The sequence below is a fragment of the Carassius auratus genome, chromosome 25 (genome assembly GCF_003368295.1).
Source record: "Carassius auratus strain Wakin chromosome 25, ASM336829v1, whole genome shotgun sequence".
NCBI classification, from domain to species: domain Eukaryota; kingdom Metazoa; phylum Chordata; class Actinopteri; order Cypriniformes; family Cyprinidae; genus Carassius; species Carassius auratus.
The window spans coordinates 13,451,042-13,470,310 of record NC_039267.1 but is presented as its reverse complement, the minus strand read 5'-3'; the positions used below and the strand labels follow the sequence as shown (position 1 = coordinate 13,470,310).

Below are 19,269 nucleotides of genomic sequence, written 5' to 3'. Positions count from 1 at the left end.
AGATGCATAACCAACCTAGAGGACTGCAACATTATGAGGACTGTCAAGCAAAATCGATTCAAGAATTTGAGTGAGCTTCACAAGGAATGGACTGAGGCTGGAGTCAAGGAATATGCTGAACCACAGACAACGTCAGAGGCATCTTACCTGGGCTAAGGAGAAGAAGAACTGGACTGTTGCCCAGTGGTCCAAAGTCCTCTTTTTAGATGAGAGCAAGTTTTGTCATTTCATTTGGAAAACCAAGGTCCTAGAGTCTGGAGAAAGGGCGGAGAAGCTCATAGCCCAAGTTGCTTGAAGTCCAGTGTTAAGTTTCCACAGTCTGTGATGATTTGGGGTGCAATGTCATCTGCTGGCGTATGTCCATTATGTTTTTTGACAACAAAGTCACTGCACCCGTTTACCAAGACATTTTGGAACACTTCATTCTTCCTTCTGCTGACCAGCTTTTTTAAGATGCTGATTTCATTTTCCAGCAGGATTTGGCACCTGCCCACACTGCCAAAAGCACCAAAAGTTGGTTAAATGACCATGGTGTTGGTGTGCTTGACTGGCCAGCAAACTCACTAGACCTGAACCAGACCTTTCTCATTTTCCTTGTAAAGAGGAAAATGAGAAACAAGAGAACTAAAAATGCAGATGGGCTGAAGGCCACTGTCAAAGAAACCTGGGCTTCCATATGAAGTATTGAGTACATGTACAGTAAATGAACCTACTTTCCAGAAGGCCAACAATTCACTTTTTTTACATTTTTTTTATTGGTCTTATGAAGTATTCTGACTGTCGAGATAGTGATTTAGTGGGTTTTTGTTAAATGTGAGCCAAAATCATCACAATTAAAAGTACCACAGACGTAAACTACTTCAATCTGTGTGCATTGAGTAAGGAATAATTGACAACAGGCCATTGAATTATTAGACAAATAATGCACACCCGAGGTGGTGATGCGGCCATGATGCGAAGCGGAGTGTGCATTTTTTTTTAAATATAATTCAACGGCCCGGAGTCAGTGTCCGTTATTACAGCTTGACTATGCAAAGTGATATGGAACTGAAATGGGGTCAGGAAAGCTGCTGGGAACTACGTTCGACGTGCGTTTCCCAGAAAACAATTGCACACCTCAGAAAGTTCGTCAGCCAATCAGAACTATAAAGTTGCTCAAACCACCATGAGGTAAGCTTCCACAAAGAAGGTAGAGAATTAACTTCCTGCCATAACTTCTTCTTTGCTACCTTAGGTCAATTCTTCCATTACTTGAACAGATAGCCCCCTGATGCTCATGTGAGTAGTGACAATGCTGCTCTAAGAAGACTTCTGGTTCTTGAGTAACAGGGAAACTGTTCTACATGAATGCAAGTGATATTCACAGTCATGTTTATATCATTTGAATTGTCTCTGTGCATCTGGTACAAAGGTCTTAATCTTACAGACCAGCAATCTGTTTCTGCTCGGACCGTTCCACATGACAGACCTTTTGCAGCATCATGTTGGGGATGGATTGTGTAAGTTGAGTAACTAATATTTTGTTAAGCATATTCAGATTTTGTAGATCAGGATTATATTCTGAATTTCTAATCCTGTTGTTCACATCGTCAAATGTATTAATCACCGAACTGTGATGATCTCTTATCCAATGCAGCAGAGAAAAAGAGCATTTGAGAGGTTCTGGCAGGTGCAGAATTGGCCCCTGCCCAACGTCTGTGGACTACGGAGGCCAGCGGATCAGTTCAGCTGAGAATGGATGAATTTTGTCCAGAAAAGCCCATCACTGTGCACCAGATGTTTATTAACTCAGTTCAGAAGTACGGGAAATTGACCGCTTTGGCAAGCAAAAGAGATAACAAATGGGAAAAAGTTACCTTTTCTGAATATTATCACCTCAGTCGAATGGCTGCCAAAGGCTTTCTAAAGGTGATTTTAGTGCAGTTTTTAAAGACTAATTTATATATAGTGCGTTCTTTTTACAAATTTAATTTGCACAGCTCATTCTCATGTAATTTATAGATTAGATATAATACAATAATATTTGAAAATTCTCCTAGCTTGGTCTGGAGCAGTTCCACAGTGTAGCCATCCTGGGATTCAATTCAGCAGGGTGGTTTATTGCTGCAATTGGAACGGTCTTTGCAGGGTGAGAAATACCCTTTTTTTTAATCTTTAAAATTCCACACTTACAATTTTTCAATTTAAATTGTACTGCATAATCAAAGTGCAGCTGGATTTGCATAGTCAAATGTCTAGCATATTGTTTACACCAGGGATCCTCATCTTTGGATCTCAAGATCTATTTTCTTTTTCATGCACACCTGAACAAGCTAATCAAAGTCTTCAGGATTACTACAGATGCAGGTAGGTTGGTTTAATCCAGGTTGTAGCTAATCTCTGCAGGGAAGTTGATCTCAAGATCCAGAGTTGAGGACCCCTGGTTTATACTATACATGCTGGATGAAGCCAAGCTACAGTTGCATTATTCCAAGTGATCTGTTAGTCTGACTTGAAAAATATCACAGAAATGTATTTAGTGTGAAACATGGAACAGGATTACTAAAAATGATCCTGGGTCAACTATCCCATGACTCCGTGGCTGTTCGACTCCGTGGCTGTTCGACTCCGTGGCTGTTCGACTCCGTGGCTGTTAGACTCCGTGGCTGTTCCTACATGTTTCTGTATCCTTGAAGAAGTCTTTGTATTACCGTGAGTGTTTGTTTGTAGTTAGTGTTTGGAGTCCTTGTTTATCTTGTCAGCCCAGTCCTGTTTAGTTATTTAGTCTTTACCCTAGTCGTTGTTTTCCCCATCGTGGGTTTTGTTTTTCCCCTTTTTGTGATTAATAAATCCTGTGTTTGGTACTTCCTGTTTGCATCTGAGTTCATCCCAACCCCTCCACATAACAGGATCATTGCTCTCACATCTATATTTTTGTTTGTGCTAGGGGTATAATGGCGGGTATCTATACCCCAAACTCGCCAGATTCCTGCCTCTATGTTGCTAAAGACTCAAGAGCCAATGTCATTGTTGTGGAAAATCAAAAGCAGCTGGATAAGATTTTACAGGTAACATTTGGTCTACCTTATTTTCTCAACCTGGGCCTCCTCAAACTCAATGAACAAGCTGATTAATACTCCTGTTTGTCTTGTTAGGTAAAGGATAAGCTTCCACACTTGAAAGCCATAGTACAGTATTCTGGATCTTTGAAGGAGAAGTTGCCCAATTTCTATTCGGTGAGTGTCTGATATTGAATTATATCACTCTGAGTTAGCATGTAGGCCAAAGCTACCCAAAAAGTTAACATAACTGTTTTTCTTTGAACAGTAGGAAGAGTTCATGGGACTAGGGCTGGAAGTTTCTGATCAAGAACTAGATAAAGTCATCAGTAGTCAGAAAGCCAATCAGTGCTGTATACTTATTTACACATCTGGGACAACCGCATTCCCGAAAGGAGTGATGTTAAGCCATGATAACGTAAGCTGCTATGGAAAATGACATTCATAATATAGCAGCAATGTAATGACAGTTTGCAATTCTGGACTCTTGTAGATCACATGGACAGCCCTCCATGCAAGCAGGACTGTAGATATGCAGCCAGCTGAAATCAGGCAAGAGTCTCTTGTCCGCTACCTTCCTCTCAGCCATATTGCCGCCCAGATATATGATCTCTGGACAGGGATCCAGTGTGGGGAGCAAGTTTCCTTTGCTCAGCCAGATGCTCTAAAGGTAAATGTTTAAGAACAGAACTTTTGTTTAGTTTTAGGTCAATCAGTTCTGCTCCTTGAGGGCCACTTTGCTGCAGAGTTTAGCTCCAATATGCGTGCCCTTGTAACAAACTTCCTACCGATCTTACACACTCTACTGGAAGTTAGAACCGCTGCTTTAAATGCTGTAACTGGTGTCATCATCAAATAACATTGTTGTAGTCGACACCAGGATGGGACCTGAGTAGATAAACTCCAAATCAAGTCAGAGACCTGAAGTTTGTTGATTATGTACATTACAATCAACCTCCCCAACCAAGATTCCCAGTGCATCACGTCAACAGCCAAGTGCAGATACTCTGATTAACAGAGGCTATGCCACCTGGATGCACTATTGGATGGACACAGTTCCAGTTATGCTGTAGGCAATGTTTTCTTGGGGAACTTTAGGCCCCATTATCCCAATAGCAAAATTCCTGACATCTATGTGGTATCTGAACTTTGTTGCAGACCAAGCGCACCCATTCATGGTACTGGTGTTCCCTGCCAGGTATAATGTGCCATGGCACACTGCCAGAATTGTCAAGGAGTGGTTCAAGGAACATGATGAGAAATGTCTGTTAATGCCTAAGCCTCCAAATTCACCCAGTCCAACATTTGTGTTTCGACTTGGAAAAGCGGGTACACATGACATCATCATCACCACCCCTCAGTTTATGGAACGTGAAGGACCTCCTGTTGACCTAATGGTACCAAATACCCCAGGAGACCCATAGCCACCTCGCCACTGCTATGTGGGCTAATGGAGATCCAACAGGTTATTAAATAGGCTAAGTTGTCATAATGTAAAGGATCATGGGTGTATGATCTTGGACTCAGACTTGAGACCAGACTACTACAGCACTGTCAAATGTTGTAAAGGATCAGATTCTACTCTACATTGCTCTGGTATTTACATCAAATGTGTTTTCTTCTAGGCGAGTTTAGTAGACACTCTTCGAGAGGTAACCCCTACAGCACACATGGGTGTTCCTCGTGTTTGGGAAAAATTATGGAAAATATCAAAGAAGGCATTTCACGGTGTGGATACATGAAAAGGAAACTGGTGACATGGGCCATGTCTGTTAGTCTGGAGGCTAATCAAAGGCTTACCAAGTACATCATTTGTTTTATAGTATATAACTGTCCACATTACATTGAAGTTATTTGAAGTTTTTTTTTTTTTTTATGTTTTTATAATAATTTTCTTTAAATTAGGGATGAGAAGTCATTCCTCTTCACTCTTGCAGATAGTTTGGTCTTGCAGAAGCTTCGTGCTGAGATGGGCTTCTCAAATTTCTGTTAAGCCTATTGGAAGTGAAACTCTTCAGTTCTTCCTTGGCCTCAACATTCGGTTGTATGAAGCCTATGGGATGAGTGAAAGCTCAGGACCCCACTTTATGTCTGGACCGAAAGCGTACTGATTTTCAAGGCAAGACTTCTTAACTCAATTTACAGGCTGAGTACCTTCAATCTGAAGGCCAATGATCAACAAGTTCTCTGTGTAACAATTCCCAAAACTCTTTAGCTGTGGTAAAGTGGTTCCAGGCTGCCAATACAAACTAATAAACATAGATGCTGGTGGCATTGGAGAGGTGTGTTTCTGGGGCCGCAATGTCTTCATGGGATTCCTCAACCTTGAGGATAAAACAAAGGAGGCTTTGGATGAAGATGGATGGCTCCGGTCTGGAGACTTGGGAAAGGTAGATGAAGATGGCTTTCTTTACATCACTTGAAGAATAAAAGGTAAGGATGCTATTCTGAATCTTACTTTTTTTTACTAGCTTTGATATAATTGGATTCAAATTACCTTAAAATGGAATTTCCATTAAATCTCTTTTCATTCAGAGCTTATCACGGCTGGAGGAGAGAACATTCCCCCACTTCACATAGAGGATGCTGTTAAACAGGAGTTGCCAATCATCAGCAATGCCATGCTGACTGGAGACAAGAGGAAATTTCTGTCCATGCTGCTAACGCTAAAGGTAAACTATGCCTTGAGAAAGGCTCTGGCTTCAACCACTCCAAAACCATTTATGTTAATCTGTTATTCCTTTACTTGGATAGAGCACAATCAATCCAGAGACTACAGAACCCACTGACATTCTTAGCTTGGAGGCTGTGGAATTCTGCCAGCGGCATGGCAGCCAATCGACAAAGGGGTCAGACATCATTGGAGGAAAGGACAAGATAGTGTACCACTCCATTGAAGAGGGAATCGTACAGGTCAACTCAAAAGCAACTTCAAATGCCCAGCGCATTCAAAAATGGACTATATTAGGGAAAGATTTCTCAATTGTTGGAGGAGAACTAGGTGAGTGCGGTGCACACGTTACTTTTATCCAATGGGGACAAAAAAAAATACTTTTTCTGATGGATCTTTACTTCTACTGAAACTGGAACAATAATTATTTCGGTTGCATTTTATTTTACAGTACGTGTACTAACATGTACTTTTAGTGTATTTATCTAAGAAAGTTCTGTTAATACATGGTAACTGCATGGGGTAGGGTTGGGGGTAGGTTCAGGGTTAGTACCTAGTTATTGTAATTACTATAGTAAGTACATAGTATGTACATGAGGAACAGGACTGTAAAATAAAGTGCTACCATTATTTCCAAAAGATAATATAATTGTTACTTTTCAGGTCCTACAATGAAACCACGTCGCCCAGTGGTGTTGCAGATGTATCACAGTGAAATAGGGTTTTTATGGAATAAACAACCTCCTGACTGGCTGTATCTCTTGTTAAAGATACTGTTGCTTTTTTGGCCAATCATATTTTAGAAATTAGATTTTTAATGATTTTTTTTTTTTTTTAATCTAAAAACACCAAGTGCCCTAATTTTTTTTAAATATCCATCATTGAACATACGGTTTAATTGTCTTCCATGTAATTGGATGTGTGTAATATTCTTGTATGCAGATCTTAAAAATAAAACTTGTGCTTGGTCTATGGATTATTTTATGCAGTTTTATAATGATCGTTTAATAGTGCTCAGTAAAAATAAAGACATGGGTTGTTTTGCCCATAAAAAAAGATGCATATATTCAATCCACAGTCATGTCTTGATAGTAGTCATTTCATAATTGACACAGCAAAGGACAAGAACTGTTTGAACTATTGTTAACATAATTCAAAGTTCATAGCTGATGCAAAAGCTTAAGCATAAAAATGTGAAATATTCTGTATAAGTTTTACCACACCTTAATATAAAACCCTAAATAATTCAAAATACCCTTTTTGCATTTACTCTGCTACTATTTGGACAAGATTATTCCTGTCATATGACACAATGGCAAATTGTCAAAATACATCAAACCAGAGAAAGTGTCCAGTCAATAAATACAGTTTATCTTCGATTATGTAGTTCCTTTTTGACAGATTAAAACAGCTCACAAATACAGTCACTGAAGGACAAGAATTTAAGACAGTGCTTTGCGGTTCTGGAGAAATGAAAATGCAGACACTTAGTTGAATTGTGCGCAAGATATCAGAATGATACAAAGAATAATTTCCTTTTTTTTTTTTTTGACTCAGTTCATTAGGCATCAGATGCAAACACAGACATTAGAAAAGCCTCAATCCATGTCCTGCACTCTTTGGCAGATGTCAGCTGTGAACTCTGAGCACTTAGAGTTTCCACCGAGGTCTTTGGTCAGAACCTGAAATAATGAATGGGTAACAGACATAAAAAAAAAACAAGCTCTTGATGGTAGAAGGTAAATTCGTATTCAATGACTGGTCCTACCTTCTTCTCCCGTATGGTGTCGAAGCAGGCGGTCTCAATCTTTTTAGCATGCCCATGAAGTCCCATGTGGCGCAGCATCATGACGGCACTCAGCAAAAGGGCGGTGGGGTTCGCCAGGTCTTTGCCTGCGATGTCGGGGGCAGTTCCGTGCACCTAACACATTAAATAAAATGGAACATTTATGGAATGATGTTATTTGATCAATCACTCCATTGTGAAGCTATTGCATCAGAGTCCAATACATACTGATTCAAATATGGCGACACCATTTGCTCCGATGTTTCCACTGGGAGTGACTCCAAGACCCCCAATCAATCCGGCACACAGATCACTGAAACCCAAATCAAAGCCTGGTGAGACTTGCACTTTGGAGATAATCATATCAAATATATTTATCAAATGATGCTTTTTAGAGACTCACCTCAAGATGTCGCCATAAAGATTAGGCATCACGAGTACATCAAACTGAGAAGGATCTTGCACCATCTAAAGGATTATCACAATACAAAGTAATGTAAAGACTGTGAAAGTAAAATTATTTCTGGGTCACTACATTGAGCAGGTCTTCTAATAACTCATATGAATTATAAAACGGTTGGAGAATTATTACAAACTTGATCATCATCATGAAATTTAATTTACATGAAAAGGGGGACCACATTTACTTTTAAATGCAGGAAAGCCAAGCCCAAACTGTATTCACTATGTGTGAATGCAGTGCACAAGATTTCTGTATTTTCCGTATTTCACATTAGAAGTAAAAAAATAAAAATGAAAATATTATGTTTCACAGCTGAATAAGGAATGAAGTTCTCTTGTAAACATACATTGAGACAGACTGTATCCAGATACATCTCAGTGAACTTCACGTCCTTGAAATTCTCAGCAACTTCTCTGCACTTCCTTAGGAACAGACCGTCAGACATTCGCCTAGAAGACATCACTGAATTTAGCGTCTTCATATATAACAATTTTTTTTTGTAATTGGATTTTAAGATCCAACAAGACATTTGTTATCATCAGTAAAAACGTATGCAGAAATTCTTCATTGCTACAAAGCTACTATGTGATTTGTGACTCTCACATGATGTTGGCTTTGTGAACGGCCGTGACACTGGCTCTTTGGTTATTTCTGGCGTACTCGAACGCATACTCAGCGATGCGCCTGCTGGCATCTTCTGTGATCAGTTTAATACTCTGCACAACTCCATCCACGATCTGATTAAGAGGGAAAATAGTACAAATATAATACTGAAACAAAAACAGATCTTGACAAAACCATGTTTAGGTTTCAAAAAACCGGGCCAGGTTAGCTCATACAAAAGGGCGAGATGTGGTGACTTTTGTACAAACTCATACTGAAGAAGTTTGAACAACAAGTTTCATATGGTGGACTAGATCTAGAAGGCAACTTAAAGGAATAGTTCACCCAAAAATGAAAAAAATGTGTCACTAATTACTTACCATCATGTTGTTCCAAACCTGCAAGACATTTGTTCATCTTTGGAACTCAAATTAAGATATTTTTGATGAAATCGGAGAGCTTTCTGACGTTGCATAGACAGCAATACTACTACCACATTTAAGGCCGAGGACATTGTTAAAATAGTCCATGTGACATTTTAACGAAATTACAAGAATATTTTCTGCGTAAAAAAAAAGAATAAATTTATTATTTGTGTTACCGTATTTTCCTGACTATAAGTTGCACTTTTTTTTCATAGTTTGGCTGGTCCAGCGACTTATAGTCAGGTGCGACTTATTTATCAAAATTAATTTGACATGAACCGAGAGAAATGAACCAAGAGAAAACATTACCATCTACAGCCGCCAGAGGGCGCAGGAGACAGTAATGTTTTCTCTTGATTATTGGTTCTAAATAAATGCGACTTATAGTCCAACTGAACCTGTCAGTTGTGTTGCTGTCTATGGAGGGTCAGATCTTAGGGGTTTGGAACAACATGAGGGAAAATTAATGACAAAATTACATTTTTGTGTGGACTATCGCTTTAATATTTCATGTATAAAACCAGATCATGTACATTACCACTTAAAAATCTGGGGTCTGGGGTCTTTGAACATCTACAGAAAATTTGAGGAAAGTAAAAAGATGTTTAAAAATCACACTATTGTTCAAATGTTTGGAGTCATTGTGATTTTTTGTGTTTTTCTGGTGTAAAAACTGTAATTCTGTGAAAACTGTTATATTTAAAAAATATATATATTTCATTTCTGTAATGCAATGTCGAATTTCCAGCACAATTACTCCAGTCTTCAGTGTCACATGATCCTTCAGAAATCATTGAAATATGTTGATTTGCTGCTCAGGAAACATTTCTTGTCAATTCTGAAGAGTTGTGCTCCCTTAGGTTCTTGTGAAAAATTATCTGAAACATAAATCTTCATATTACATGTTTTTACTCTCACTTTTGATCAATTTCATGCATCCTTGCTAAATAAAAGTATTAACCCACCCTAAAAAAAAAAACAAATCTCACAGACCCCAAAATCTTGAACTGTAGTGTACAAGTTCATAACGTGAACAGACAAAGGGAAGATCGTATGAATGGCACGTGACGACCCAAAGGTCATTTCACATGACACTTGGACACACTATGGACTGGGACCAGAGACAATTTATTTACAGCGGCCGAGTGGCACCTACCTAAAAAATAAACAGCACTGAAATATGAGCTGTGCCATTGAAATCCCACTAGCGCTGCATGAGAAACTAGTTAAGACAGCATTAGATGACAATTGCACAACCTTTTACATTTGTGAAGGCTCCAGAAGTCAGATGTCATCCTATTGTGCTACACTGGAACTAAAGATCTAAATGCAGTTGCGGGAGAAAGTATGTGAACCCCATAAATCCTGATGTCAGACAAACTGAGATGCTTTGGCATTAAGAATGCTATACTCAATTTTAATGATGAACGCTCCAATAAAATAAAAAATAGGACTTGTTTATGAAGTCAGATCAAATTTGATGACCAACTGATGAAGAAATCCATTAAATCCAAGGGGTTCACATACTTTTTCCCACAAATGCAGATCTCGGAGTAGAAATCAAAATATTAAGAGCCACTAGTTCTGGTTTGGTTGGGTTCCTGGGAAAATAGTTTAAAAGACAGGTGAGCACTCGTACTTACCACATGTTCGATCCCACTGTACTCTCCTTCCGTGTTTTCTCTGATGGTGACCAGATCCACATCAGTGTAGGGCGTCTTATAGCCCTCGATTGACACACAAGGACGCACATTAGCATACAGGTCAAAGGTCTTCCTTAGCAGCAGGTTCATGGACGGGTGTCCAGCAGCAATTGGGGTTTTCAGTGGTCCTGAAATATAATTCCATTTAGATTTCATATATAATTTGACAACTTGCCTAATATGATACACAGTCAGCAAATGCACCTTTTAATCCAATTTTGTTTTTGTCCATCGACTCTTTGGCCTCAGGAGGGATCATCCACCTGCCTCCAGGTCCTTTGATGGCGGTGACGTTTCTCTCTTCCCATTGAATAGGGGCCTGGGTGAGGAAAAAGGTCACAACTAATATTTAAAATAGTGCACAAAAGGGTTAAATCTATAACAGTAGCTCAATTTTAAGCCTGACACATGCAAAAAAAAAAAAACACTGAAAAAACTGGATAATGCACTTGTTGGAACTTGCAGCCTGCGATGTATTCCCAAAGAGTAAAACAACAGATACTTACCTTAGCTGCTTCAAATATCTTCATTACTGCAGAGGAGATCTCTGGACCGATTCCATCTCCAGGAATTAACGTTACCGTTTGAATCTGTCAAAATAAAGCACAGAAAACGAGACTGAATCTGGAATCTCCAGAATAGCCAAGGACAACAAAGGCATCCATTTGTAGTTTTGCTGTTTTTTTATTTAATAGGTCTGACTCATTCTGCTTTTACTAGTGCCAAAAAACCAACGCCTTCAAGTGAACAATCTTGACTGAAATAACTTGTAACAACTACATAGTTTCTGTAGGCAGTAAAATGAATGCTTAAGACTTGTTTTGTGGCTGTGGCACTATACCCAAGGCTGGGCATTAAGCTCTTCCAAGTACTTGCCTTTCAGGCAACTAAAGCTGACCTTTTAGTGTATGGCTTAAACACATGAAACTACTATAAAAATGGGGTTTGAAGAAAAGAAAGACATTTTTTAACATTCAAATCTTTTGTTTTTTATGCTGTGTTGGTTGAACTTACGCCTCTGGAGAAGGTTTTGGGCTGTGGGCTCTTTATGGCTCCCATTACACGGGACACCTGCAAAAGCAATTTCAAACAGATCAATAACACTCAATGACAAATTTAAGCGGATACTACCTGTAACACAAAGCCCAAATCTATTATGAAGCAAGCAAATTAACCACGTGCTGCATTTGATGCGACTGCCACGGTGGCTCTTTGCAAACACGCACACAGCAGCTAAAGCAGTTAATTAGACTGAGCCAGACTTAAAAGACTAAGCATGATCCCATTAACTCTGCATGCAAACCTTAAGTGTTTTTGAACACAATGTGCAAAGTGCAATTAAGGCCACAAGCATGTAAAGGTGAATTACACCAGGGATTATCGTGAAGTTAAAAGATTAAACCAATGCAAACCAGTTAGTTGTGATTAAACGGGAGTTATTAAAAAGGTAAGGACTAATCCCTGGTGTAAAACAAGGGGTGCAGTTTCACAAATCTGCAAAACAGGTCACTAATGATCACACACAAATGAGATTTTTTTTTAACAACCCACTCAAAGAAGACAGCAGATCTGATGTGGACATTAATAATTTTTTGTTTTTGTTGTCAGAAAGCAGTGTGAACTGCGAGAGACTGGTGCCTTAAAACTGTGAAGCAAGGTATGACCTTTTGTTTTTTAGCGCCAAAAACATATTTTTATTATTATTAATTTCCATTCAGAATGACACTTAAAATGTCTAAGGGTCGCTGCAATAGAAGACGAAATATTAAAATATATTAAAATATATTATTTAGTTTTGAGGAAAGATCTAAGATTTCTTTTTTTCTCCCCAATGACATTCATACATTTCATGTGATGCACATTTGGGACCACTGTATATCTGTGGAAATGATTCATGCTGATGTTATGATTTGTAGAACTAAGATCCCCCATCATTTACAACTATTTTATATTTCCTCCCTCCAATACTAGTAAAATGAATCTAAACTACATTGTAACACATAGATTATATGTACAACAGCAATCTGAAGGACACAAAGGGTTCTTCTGCATCTTCTCATGACTTGCCACTTAAATTCGTGCTTTTTTTTTTCCTCTTCTAGAAGAACATTCAGAAAATAATAAAAGTCATAAACTGAATCTCTGGTCTAGTTTAGTCTTGACATCCCTCAAGCCAGCATGTCGAGGTGACCTTCATCCACCAGATAGGTTAGATAATTGGCGTTAATAGTTCTCCTTGCACATTGAAATCATCGGTTTTACTCAATTAATTTCTAAACTGTATTTCAACCTGCCTATTTTAATGTCCATGTCAGATTTGCCCTCTTTAATGACTTTAATCCACCGCGCGCTAACGCGTTAAAGCTAACTGAGATGCGCGTCTTACTTCCGGGGACGAGCTCGCGTCACTTATCCGCACGCCGCACCTCTCGAGAAGTTTTAGGAGCTGAAAAAGCAAAAATGTCGTTTTAAATTTCACATCCTGACTTTACTGTCTAACTGGTTGAGTTTGTACACTATTTGGGGCTATTACGCGCAATAATGTGTGGATGGTGAGGATGACTGCAGAGGTTGAACATCTGTGGCGTTTGCCTGAGGCGTGATTCATTCACGAGATTTATACGCATAAATGCGTTTATATTTATTGAAAGACGAGTAGATGAGTTGAGTGAGAGCTGTTAAACGTGTTAGTGCCTGTGTGAAGGGCATGCAGTACAGGGCCGCTGTAACGCAACGTTTTCAGCGCAAGCGAAGTATATACTTGAATTCAGACTACACTGTTATATTTGACAAAACACAGCACAGATTGCTTTGATCTGAGGTTTGTCATATAATGTATTTCTTACCGTTGACCTCCACGCGTTTCCAGCCATCCTGTGCTAATCGTGTTTTGTCGATTACTCAATGAATGCAGCTCTCCGGTGTCTCATCCCCTACTATGAGTCTCTAGGGTTGCCAGATTGTAACTACACTGCGAGGATGCGATGCGTTACGTTATAAAATTATATAAATAAAATTATAAATGTTTATATAAATGTTCACTATGTATTTATTTAAAATAGATTAATTCATTTATTCGATTTTTTCCATTAATATTCTATATTTTTATTTATTTAAAATTTTGCAATGTTTTTCTAAATAAAGAAATAAATAAAATAACAGACCTCCAGCACTACTAAGGTGCGTTTATCTTATGAGATTTCAGTGTTTAGAAGATACAGGTGTAGTTTTTTTATGTATTTTTATTAATTTGTTATTAATTTACAAATGTTCCCAACGAGCTACAACTGAGATTTTCTCATCAACATGCAAGACCCCCAAAAGGGGGGTTTTCGTCAACTTGGCAACTACTAGCCCACTTCTCTGCATTCGGCTGTGAAGACATTCTGAACGCTGAACTCCCCCTAATGCACCGGATGCCACAGTACATTTTCGACGAAAATACAAAAAAAAAAAAAAAAAAAAGGCTTTTGCAACGTGATTCACCACGCTTTGGTTCAAAACGAAATCATTTTTGTTTTAGAAGTTGAATTTTAGGAAGGCAAATAATTCACGAGGTGGGTAAGTTTTACATTTGTTGCCTGTATTGACTAGACCAATTAATGTAAAGACCAGAGTAGAGCTGTTTTTCTTGAATGTGTTCAGAACAATATTTTATACCTTACTTGTGAAATACTGCATTCAATGAATGTACTTTATCCAACAAAATGTAAATACAAAGATGCAAAGCTGATCATATATCATACAATTTAGATGTATTCTCAAACAAAAAGCTGCTTGAGCAGATAAAAAGAATCAATATAGTACGAAACAAACGATTAAAAAATCATCCACATTAGTCATACAATGAAAAGGCAAAAAAGCATTCACTAAAAATTGTAAACTAGAAGAGCAACATGGGAAAGCTTCAGAAGTGGTAGAGAAACAATACAAGTGCTTCACCATTGCAAAATATACAAATAGCAGCATTTGAAGCATAATTTAAAGCATAACGTTAAATACAGCATTGTTTTAGGAGTGCAAAGAGGAATTGTCTTGATTGAGAACATCCTGAGACTGTGATCAAACTGGATTTAGGGGTAAATACATTATTGGTCTCTCTAAACGGTGGAAGCTCAGAAAGAACTCAAACGAAACCCTCACACTGCAGGCAACACGGAGCATTTAGGATTTCTGGCACCGGTGATGCATCAAGCTTATGGACTTTTAAAAACACATAGAAAAAGCTGTGGGAAAAAACATGAGCAGTCTTATGGAAACGTAATGAGATCGAGAGTTTCCCAGATTTAAACGGCATACTGCTTTGGTTGGTTCTTGAGGCTGATGGTCCGTTCGTTTTGTGAGATCACGTGGGCTGCTCGACTGTTCAGCAGCCTGCATTCATGAAGAACATCTGTTGAGATGAGCACCAAAAACATGTTAAATTAGGGCTTTGGAAATGTGACAGCTGATGTGTTAAAAAAATGGGTTAGAAAGTGGGTTGGTTTAATGAATGAAGATGATTTAAGTCCATACCACTGAATTGTTTATAGGCTTCATCAACTATGGCATTGTTGGATCTCTTTATCTCCCAAAAACCATCATCCACCCAAGGTTTGGTGTCTGGCATCTCAGGCAGCTGGCCATTTTTATACATGCCTGCTACAAATAAATAAATAATACATAATAAATTATCAAACAAACAGAGAAAACCATATTAAAAAGCAATTAAATAATGTTGTTAATAAAATATATTACTTAATATTAAAAGTACTTTTAAACATTATATTATATATATTATATATATATATATATATATAATATAAAATATACACTATCAGGATTTATTCATGAATAATTAGTTTAAAACAACTGCATTTATTTGAAATAAAATATTATTTACTGTCACTTTTGATCAACATAATGCATATTTTTTGCTGAAAATTAAATAATTAAATAATAATAATAATAATTACTTTTATTTTACTAACCCTGAACTGTTAGTACAGTTGGAAGTGTATTTTAGGGCTTTCAAAGTTAACATGCACTAATTAATCAAACATTTGATTAGATTTTTATATCATTACAGTTGTTTTAGCATTCCAGCGTGATATTATCATACAATATACACAAACTTGCATGACATAAAATAATACACAAGTGCGTTGAATTTTTCTCTTAAAATCTATTAAACGACAGGATTAAAATTCCAGCAAATACCTTTAATAGTATCATCAATATCTTTGCATAGTTGGTATAAGTCACTTCCACGTCCCACCACCCTCTCTCCTGAAATGATACGTTAAAAGAGAATTTGATAACTTGCTAGACTGAGTATACAATTTAATGCACAACCGCATGTGAAATGTGTTTAGTAAATTTCTATTAAAAACTCACCATCCAACACTTTCATGTTTGGGAAAATGTCAAGAATAAGAGTCCGATATGATGAATTCTTGCAGACTGTCGCAAAATAAATAAGTAAGAATTGAGGACCAGATTTAGAGCTCCAAAAACATTTAAACAAAGACCCCCAGAAAACCACTAACCTGGATTGGAGTAATTATACGTGTTGTCCTTCAGTCTGATGCTCTCCAGCTTCTTTAAAGACTTCAGTGCATGAAGATTATCAACACTGTAGGTGCAATGCATCATGTGTGACTCAGAAAGGTGGATAGGAAAGCAGATCAATATGAGTAGCTAAAAAGGCTGCTTACCTCGGTATCACATTGCCAGCAACATTCAAACTCTGTAAACCTTCACAGCTGGAAAGAGGTTCTGAGAAGAAACAGGTTTAACTCCGAAAGTCAGATATAATATCACAGATTATTATTATTTTTTAGATACATAATCAGATTAAAGGAATAGTTAATGATATCAAGATTTCAATTGGAACAGAAATGCATCTGTACATCACTTGCTCGCCAGTGGTTCCTATGCAGTGAATGGGTGCAGTCAGAATGAGAGTCCAAACAGCTGATAAAAACATCACAAGGAATCCACACCAGTTAATCAGATGATATCTTGTGAAGAGAAAAGCTGCATGTTTGTAAGAAACAAATCCATGAAGATGTTACTTTAAACCTTTCTCCACTATCCGTAATATTGCTTCCTCCTGTGAAAAACAGCAGTTCTAAACAATTATGTTTGTAGATTTTGATGTTAGAGGATAACAGGAAATTTACTTTTTCATTGGAGAAAGCATTATTGTGCATAGATATTCTGGCTAGAAGCAATTAAAATGCCTTAATAATGGATTTGTATACAATCAATCAGCTTTTATCAGCTGTTTGGACTCTCATTCTGACGGCACCCATTCACAGCAGAGCAATCGGGTGAGCAAGTGATGCAGTGCTGAATGTCTATGCTTTGAAGAAACAAACTTGAATGGCCTGATGGTGAGGAAATTTTCAGCTAATTTTCTTTTTTGTTAGAAGAACTATTAAATTAAGATTGAAATAACTATTACCTAAATTAGAGATTCTGTTGGCTGACAAATTAAGAACAAGAAGTCTTCGTAAAGGTGAAAGAGGCCCCAGATTTGTGATGTTATTTCCAGAGAGGTCCAGCCTCTCCAGGTTTATACACTCTCCTATACATCCAAGATCATAAATTCCTGCAAAAACACATGCAAGGTTGTTTTTGTGGATTTCAAGAATGTATTCTGCAGACAATAAAATCAGTATCATCTTACCTAATTTCCTAAGCTTAAGAAACATAATGGACTCCAAATCGAACTCCCCGGTGCGGGACTTCAGAAGCACATTGGTGATCTTTGCACATTCTGTTTCTGGAATATGAGGAGAATAAGTGTGATCATACTTTATGCAGCATTATACTTCATGCAACTGAGTGGAGATTACAAATGTGGCTCTCCATGATTCCAAAACTGATTACAGTTTTAATCTCGCTTTATGTGTGAACTCTCAAAAACCGGATTACAGCTGCAGATCTCCTCTAGATTTAATTTAATGCCCAGCAATTGTTATTTTTTCTCAAGCATTTTTTATAACTTTATATATAACAGCATCTTTGTGTCCTTCCATAATTTGTAGTTTATTCTCTTCCCCCCCCCCCCCCCTTTAATAAAGTAAATAAGTGAACTAATTAACTAAGTAAATCAACTAATTAAGGCAGATTTTAAATGTAGAAGCATACCATTTTGTTATTTTATTTTTTTTAAATACAGACAATTATATTATTACTGATTATTATCAATGCAAAAAAAAATCTATTTTTTAAATTAAAAACAGTTCTAAATAGTGATATTAAACATTGTATACTTTTTTAATTATTTGTCAGATTTAGGTAACCTCAGACAAACATTTTGTCAAACTATGTGACAATATACAAGTGATATTATTAGTATATTCTCACTAACTGGTTATTTTTGTTAAATAAAAGAAAAACTGGTTAAACATTTTTGTTAGTTGAAATAAATCTGAAATGATGATGATAATTACTTTGGATAGTAATTTGATTATTTTAGGTGCCATCACGCACAGTCCACACAACTGAATTGAAATAGCTGAGATTATGGAGATAATAACACTAAAAGTTGTTTCAAACCAACAGTTGGTTTAATCAGCGGAACCAAAGCATGTGTTTAATGAGCCGAAGTAAACGGGGGTATAGGAGATGCCACGCTGTTTTACCCATATACTAATGCAAGACTACACTTATAAGGCTCCCAAACAAAATAAATATCCTTCAAAACAAAAATGCATGTGGTTTTCCTCGGAGAAGTATATTAGTGCATCAGCACCACAGCGTGTGGACAGCTACCTCTGCGAGCAGGCGCTAGCGTCAAAACACTGCTTTATTCATTAACTCACCGTTGTCCTTTTCTCTCTTCGAGTCCATTGTCGCTCAGATATCCGCAGTCATTCGCAGATTACAGCATGGGCTGGAGGTTTTGTTGATAAACGCTGAGGGGCATGTACAGGGCAGATCTGAGCCGGTGTGACTGTTAGCTCTGCGGCTAGCCTTACTGTAGCGTCTGCCCTAGATACTACTCATGGTTTTAATGCGGCATTATTAACCCCCGGCTGTTTCACTGCTCCGATGTTTTATTATTATTATTAATATTACTTTTATTATTATTATTATTATTATTATTAATAATTTCAAGCGTTCTCTTGGTTTAATTAACGCCTGGATACATTAATTATTTAAAGTACAGCCCAGCCGGAAGTTGCCCTTTCAGTGTCTCTGTGTGCGTGACGCGGTTACTAGGATATTGTCATGGAAACAGGGACAGGAATGCAGAACTTAGAACTTTTGTAGATACAGTTAACTAAAATTCGCTCAAAAGTGAAATATTATTATTTGTTTTGAGCCAAGAGTGACTTGATGTTAAAAATACAAGTTTTGTGTTATTAGCATCATGATCCATCTTTATAATGTTTATAATTTTTTTTGTAGGCTAATTATCAATATAATTATAGTTAATACAGTATAGTAAACAGAAACAAAAAATAGGCAAGAATCTCTCTCTCTCTCTTACAAATGATATTAAATGTTCTTTATATTGCTCTTTAGAGTGAAAAAACAACAACGTTTTTTAGATTGCGATTATGGTTATAGAAATAGCCGTGTGAT

The 19,269-nt window shown here is 37.4% G+C and overlaps 3 protein-coding genes and 1 pseudogene across 4 annotated transcripts in view; 2 read left to right on the top strand and 2 right to left on the bottom strand.

The window, feature by feature from the left end:
- The first annotated feature begins 955 nt into the window (after positions 1-955).
- On the top strand, positions 956-6,566 carry LOC113043409 (long-chain-fatty-acid--CoA ligase ACSBG1-like; annotated as a pseudogene).
- Positions 6,567-7,059: 493 nt separating this feature from the next.
- Positions 7,060-13,656, bottom strand: LOC113043410 (isocitrate dehydrogenase [NAD] subunit alpha, mitochondrial-like). Of its 2 annotated transcripts, XM_026202766.1 has the most exons (12): positions 13,536-13,638; positions 13,076-13,135; positions 11,704-11,760; positions 11,196-11,279; positions 10,894-11,008; positions 10,630-10,817; positions 8,562-8,695; positions 8,305-8,407; positions 7,899-7,963; positions 7,724-7,808; positions 7,478-7,630; positions 7,060-7,391 (listed from the first exon to the last, which is right to left on the bottom strand). In XM_026202766.1, the coding sequence occupies exons 1-12, from the start codon at positions 13,560-13,562 to the stop codon at positions 7,308-7,310; spliced, it is 1,155 nt and encodes a 384-aa protein (XP_026058551.1). In that variant the 5' UTR covers positions 13,563-13,638; the 3' UTR covers positions 7,060-7,307. The 2 variants fall into 2 exon arrangements, with proteins under 2 accessions (XP_026058551.1, XP_026058552.1); XM_026202767.1 differs by lacking the exon at positions 13,076-13,135 and having other exon boundaries at positions 13,536-13,656.
- A 311-nt stretch (positions 13,657-13,967) lies between these two features.
- Positions 13,968-19,269, top strand: part of cib2 (calcium and integrin binding family member 2) — a 30,642-nt gene continuing 25,340 nt past the window's right edge. The window contains exon 1 of the mRNA XM_026202765.1: positions 13,968-14,246. The gene's annotated coding sequence lies outside the window, so the exon portion shown is untranslated. The remainder of the gene's footprint in view (positions 14,247-19,269) is intronic.
- On the bottom strand, positions 14,241-18,852 carry lrrc61 (leucine rich repeat containing 61). Its single transcript, XM_026202762.1, has 9 exons — positions 18,504-18,852; positions 17,363-17,458; positions 17,138-17,284; positions 16,386-16,446; positions 16,218-16,303; positions 16,066-16,131; positions 15,889-15,957; positions 15,205-15,330; positions 14,241-15,082 (listed from the first exon to the last, which is right to left on the bottom strand). The coding sequence occupies exons 1-9, from the start codon at positions 18,529-18,531 to the stop codon at positions 14,976-14,978; spliced, it is 786 nt and encodes a 261-aa protein (XP_026058547.1). The 5' UTR covers positions 18,532-18,852; the 3' UTR covers positions 14,241-14,975.

Excerpts from the sequence above, each read along its gene's own strand:
- lrrc61 (XM_026202762.1), bottom strand. The coding sequence starts at position 18,531 with ATGGACTCGAAGAGAGAAAAGGACAACG. Across the intron at positions 17,459-18,503 it reads GAAGAGAGAAAAGGACAACG|AAACAGAATGTGCAAAGATC; the intron begins GTGAGTTAATGA and ends CTCATATTCCAG. Across the intron at positions 15,958-16,065 it reads AAACATGAAAGTGTTGGATG|GAGAGAGGGTGGTGGGACGT; the intron begins GTGAGTTTTTAA and ends GTATCATTTCAG.
- LOC113043410 (XM_026202766.1), bottom strand. The coding sequence starts at position 13,562 with ATGGCTGGAAACGCGTGGAGGTCAACG. Across the intron at positions 8,696-10,629 it reads ACAGTGGGATCGAACATGTG|ATCGTGGATGGAGTTGTGCA; the intron begins GTAAGTACGAGT and ends CCTCTTAATCAG. Across the intron at positions 7,631-7,723 it reads GTGTCGCCATATTTGAATCA|GTGCACGGAACTGCCCCCGA; the intron begins GTATGTATTGGA and ends TTAATGTGTTAG.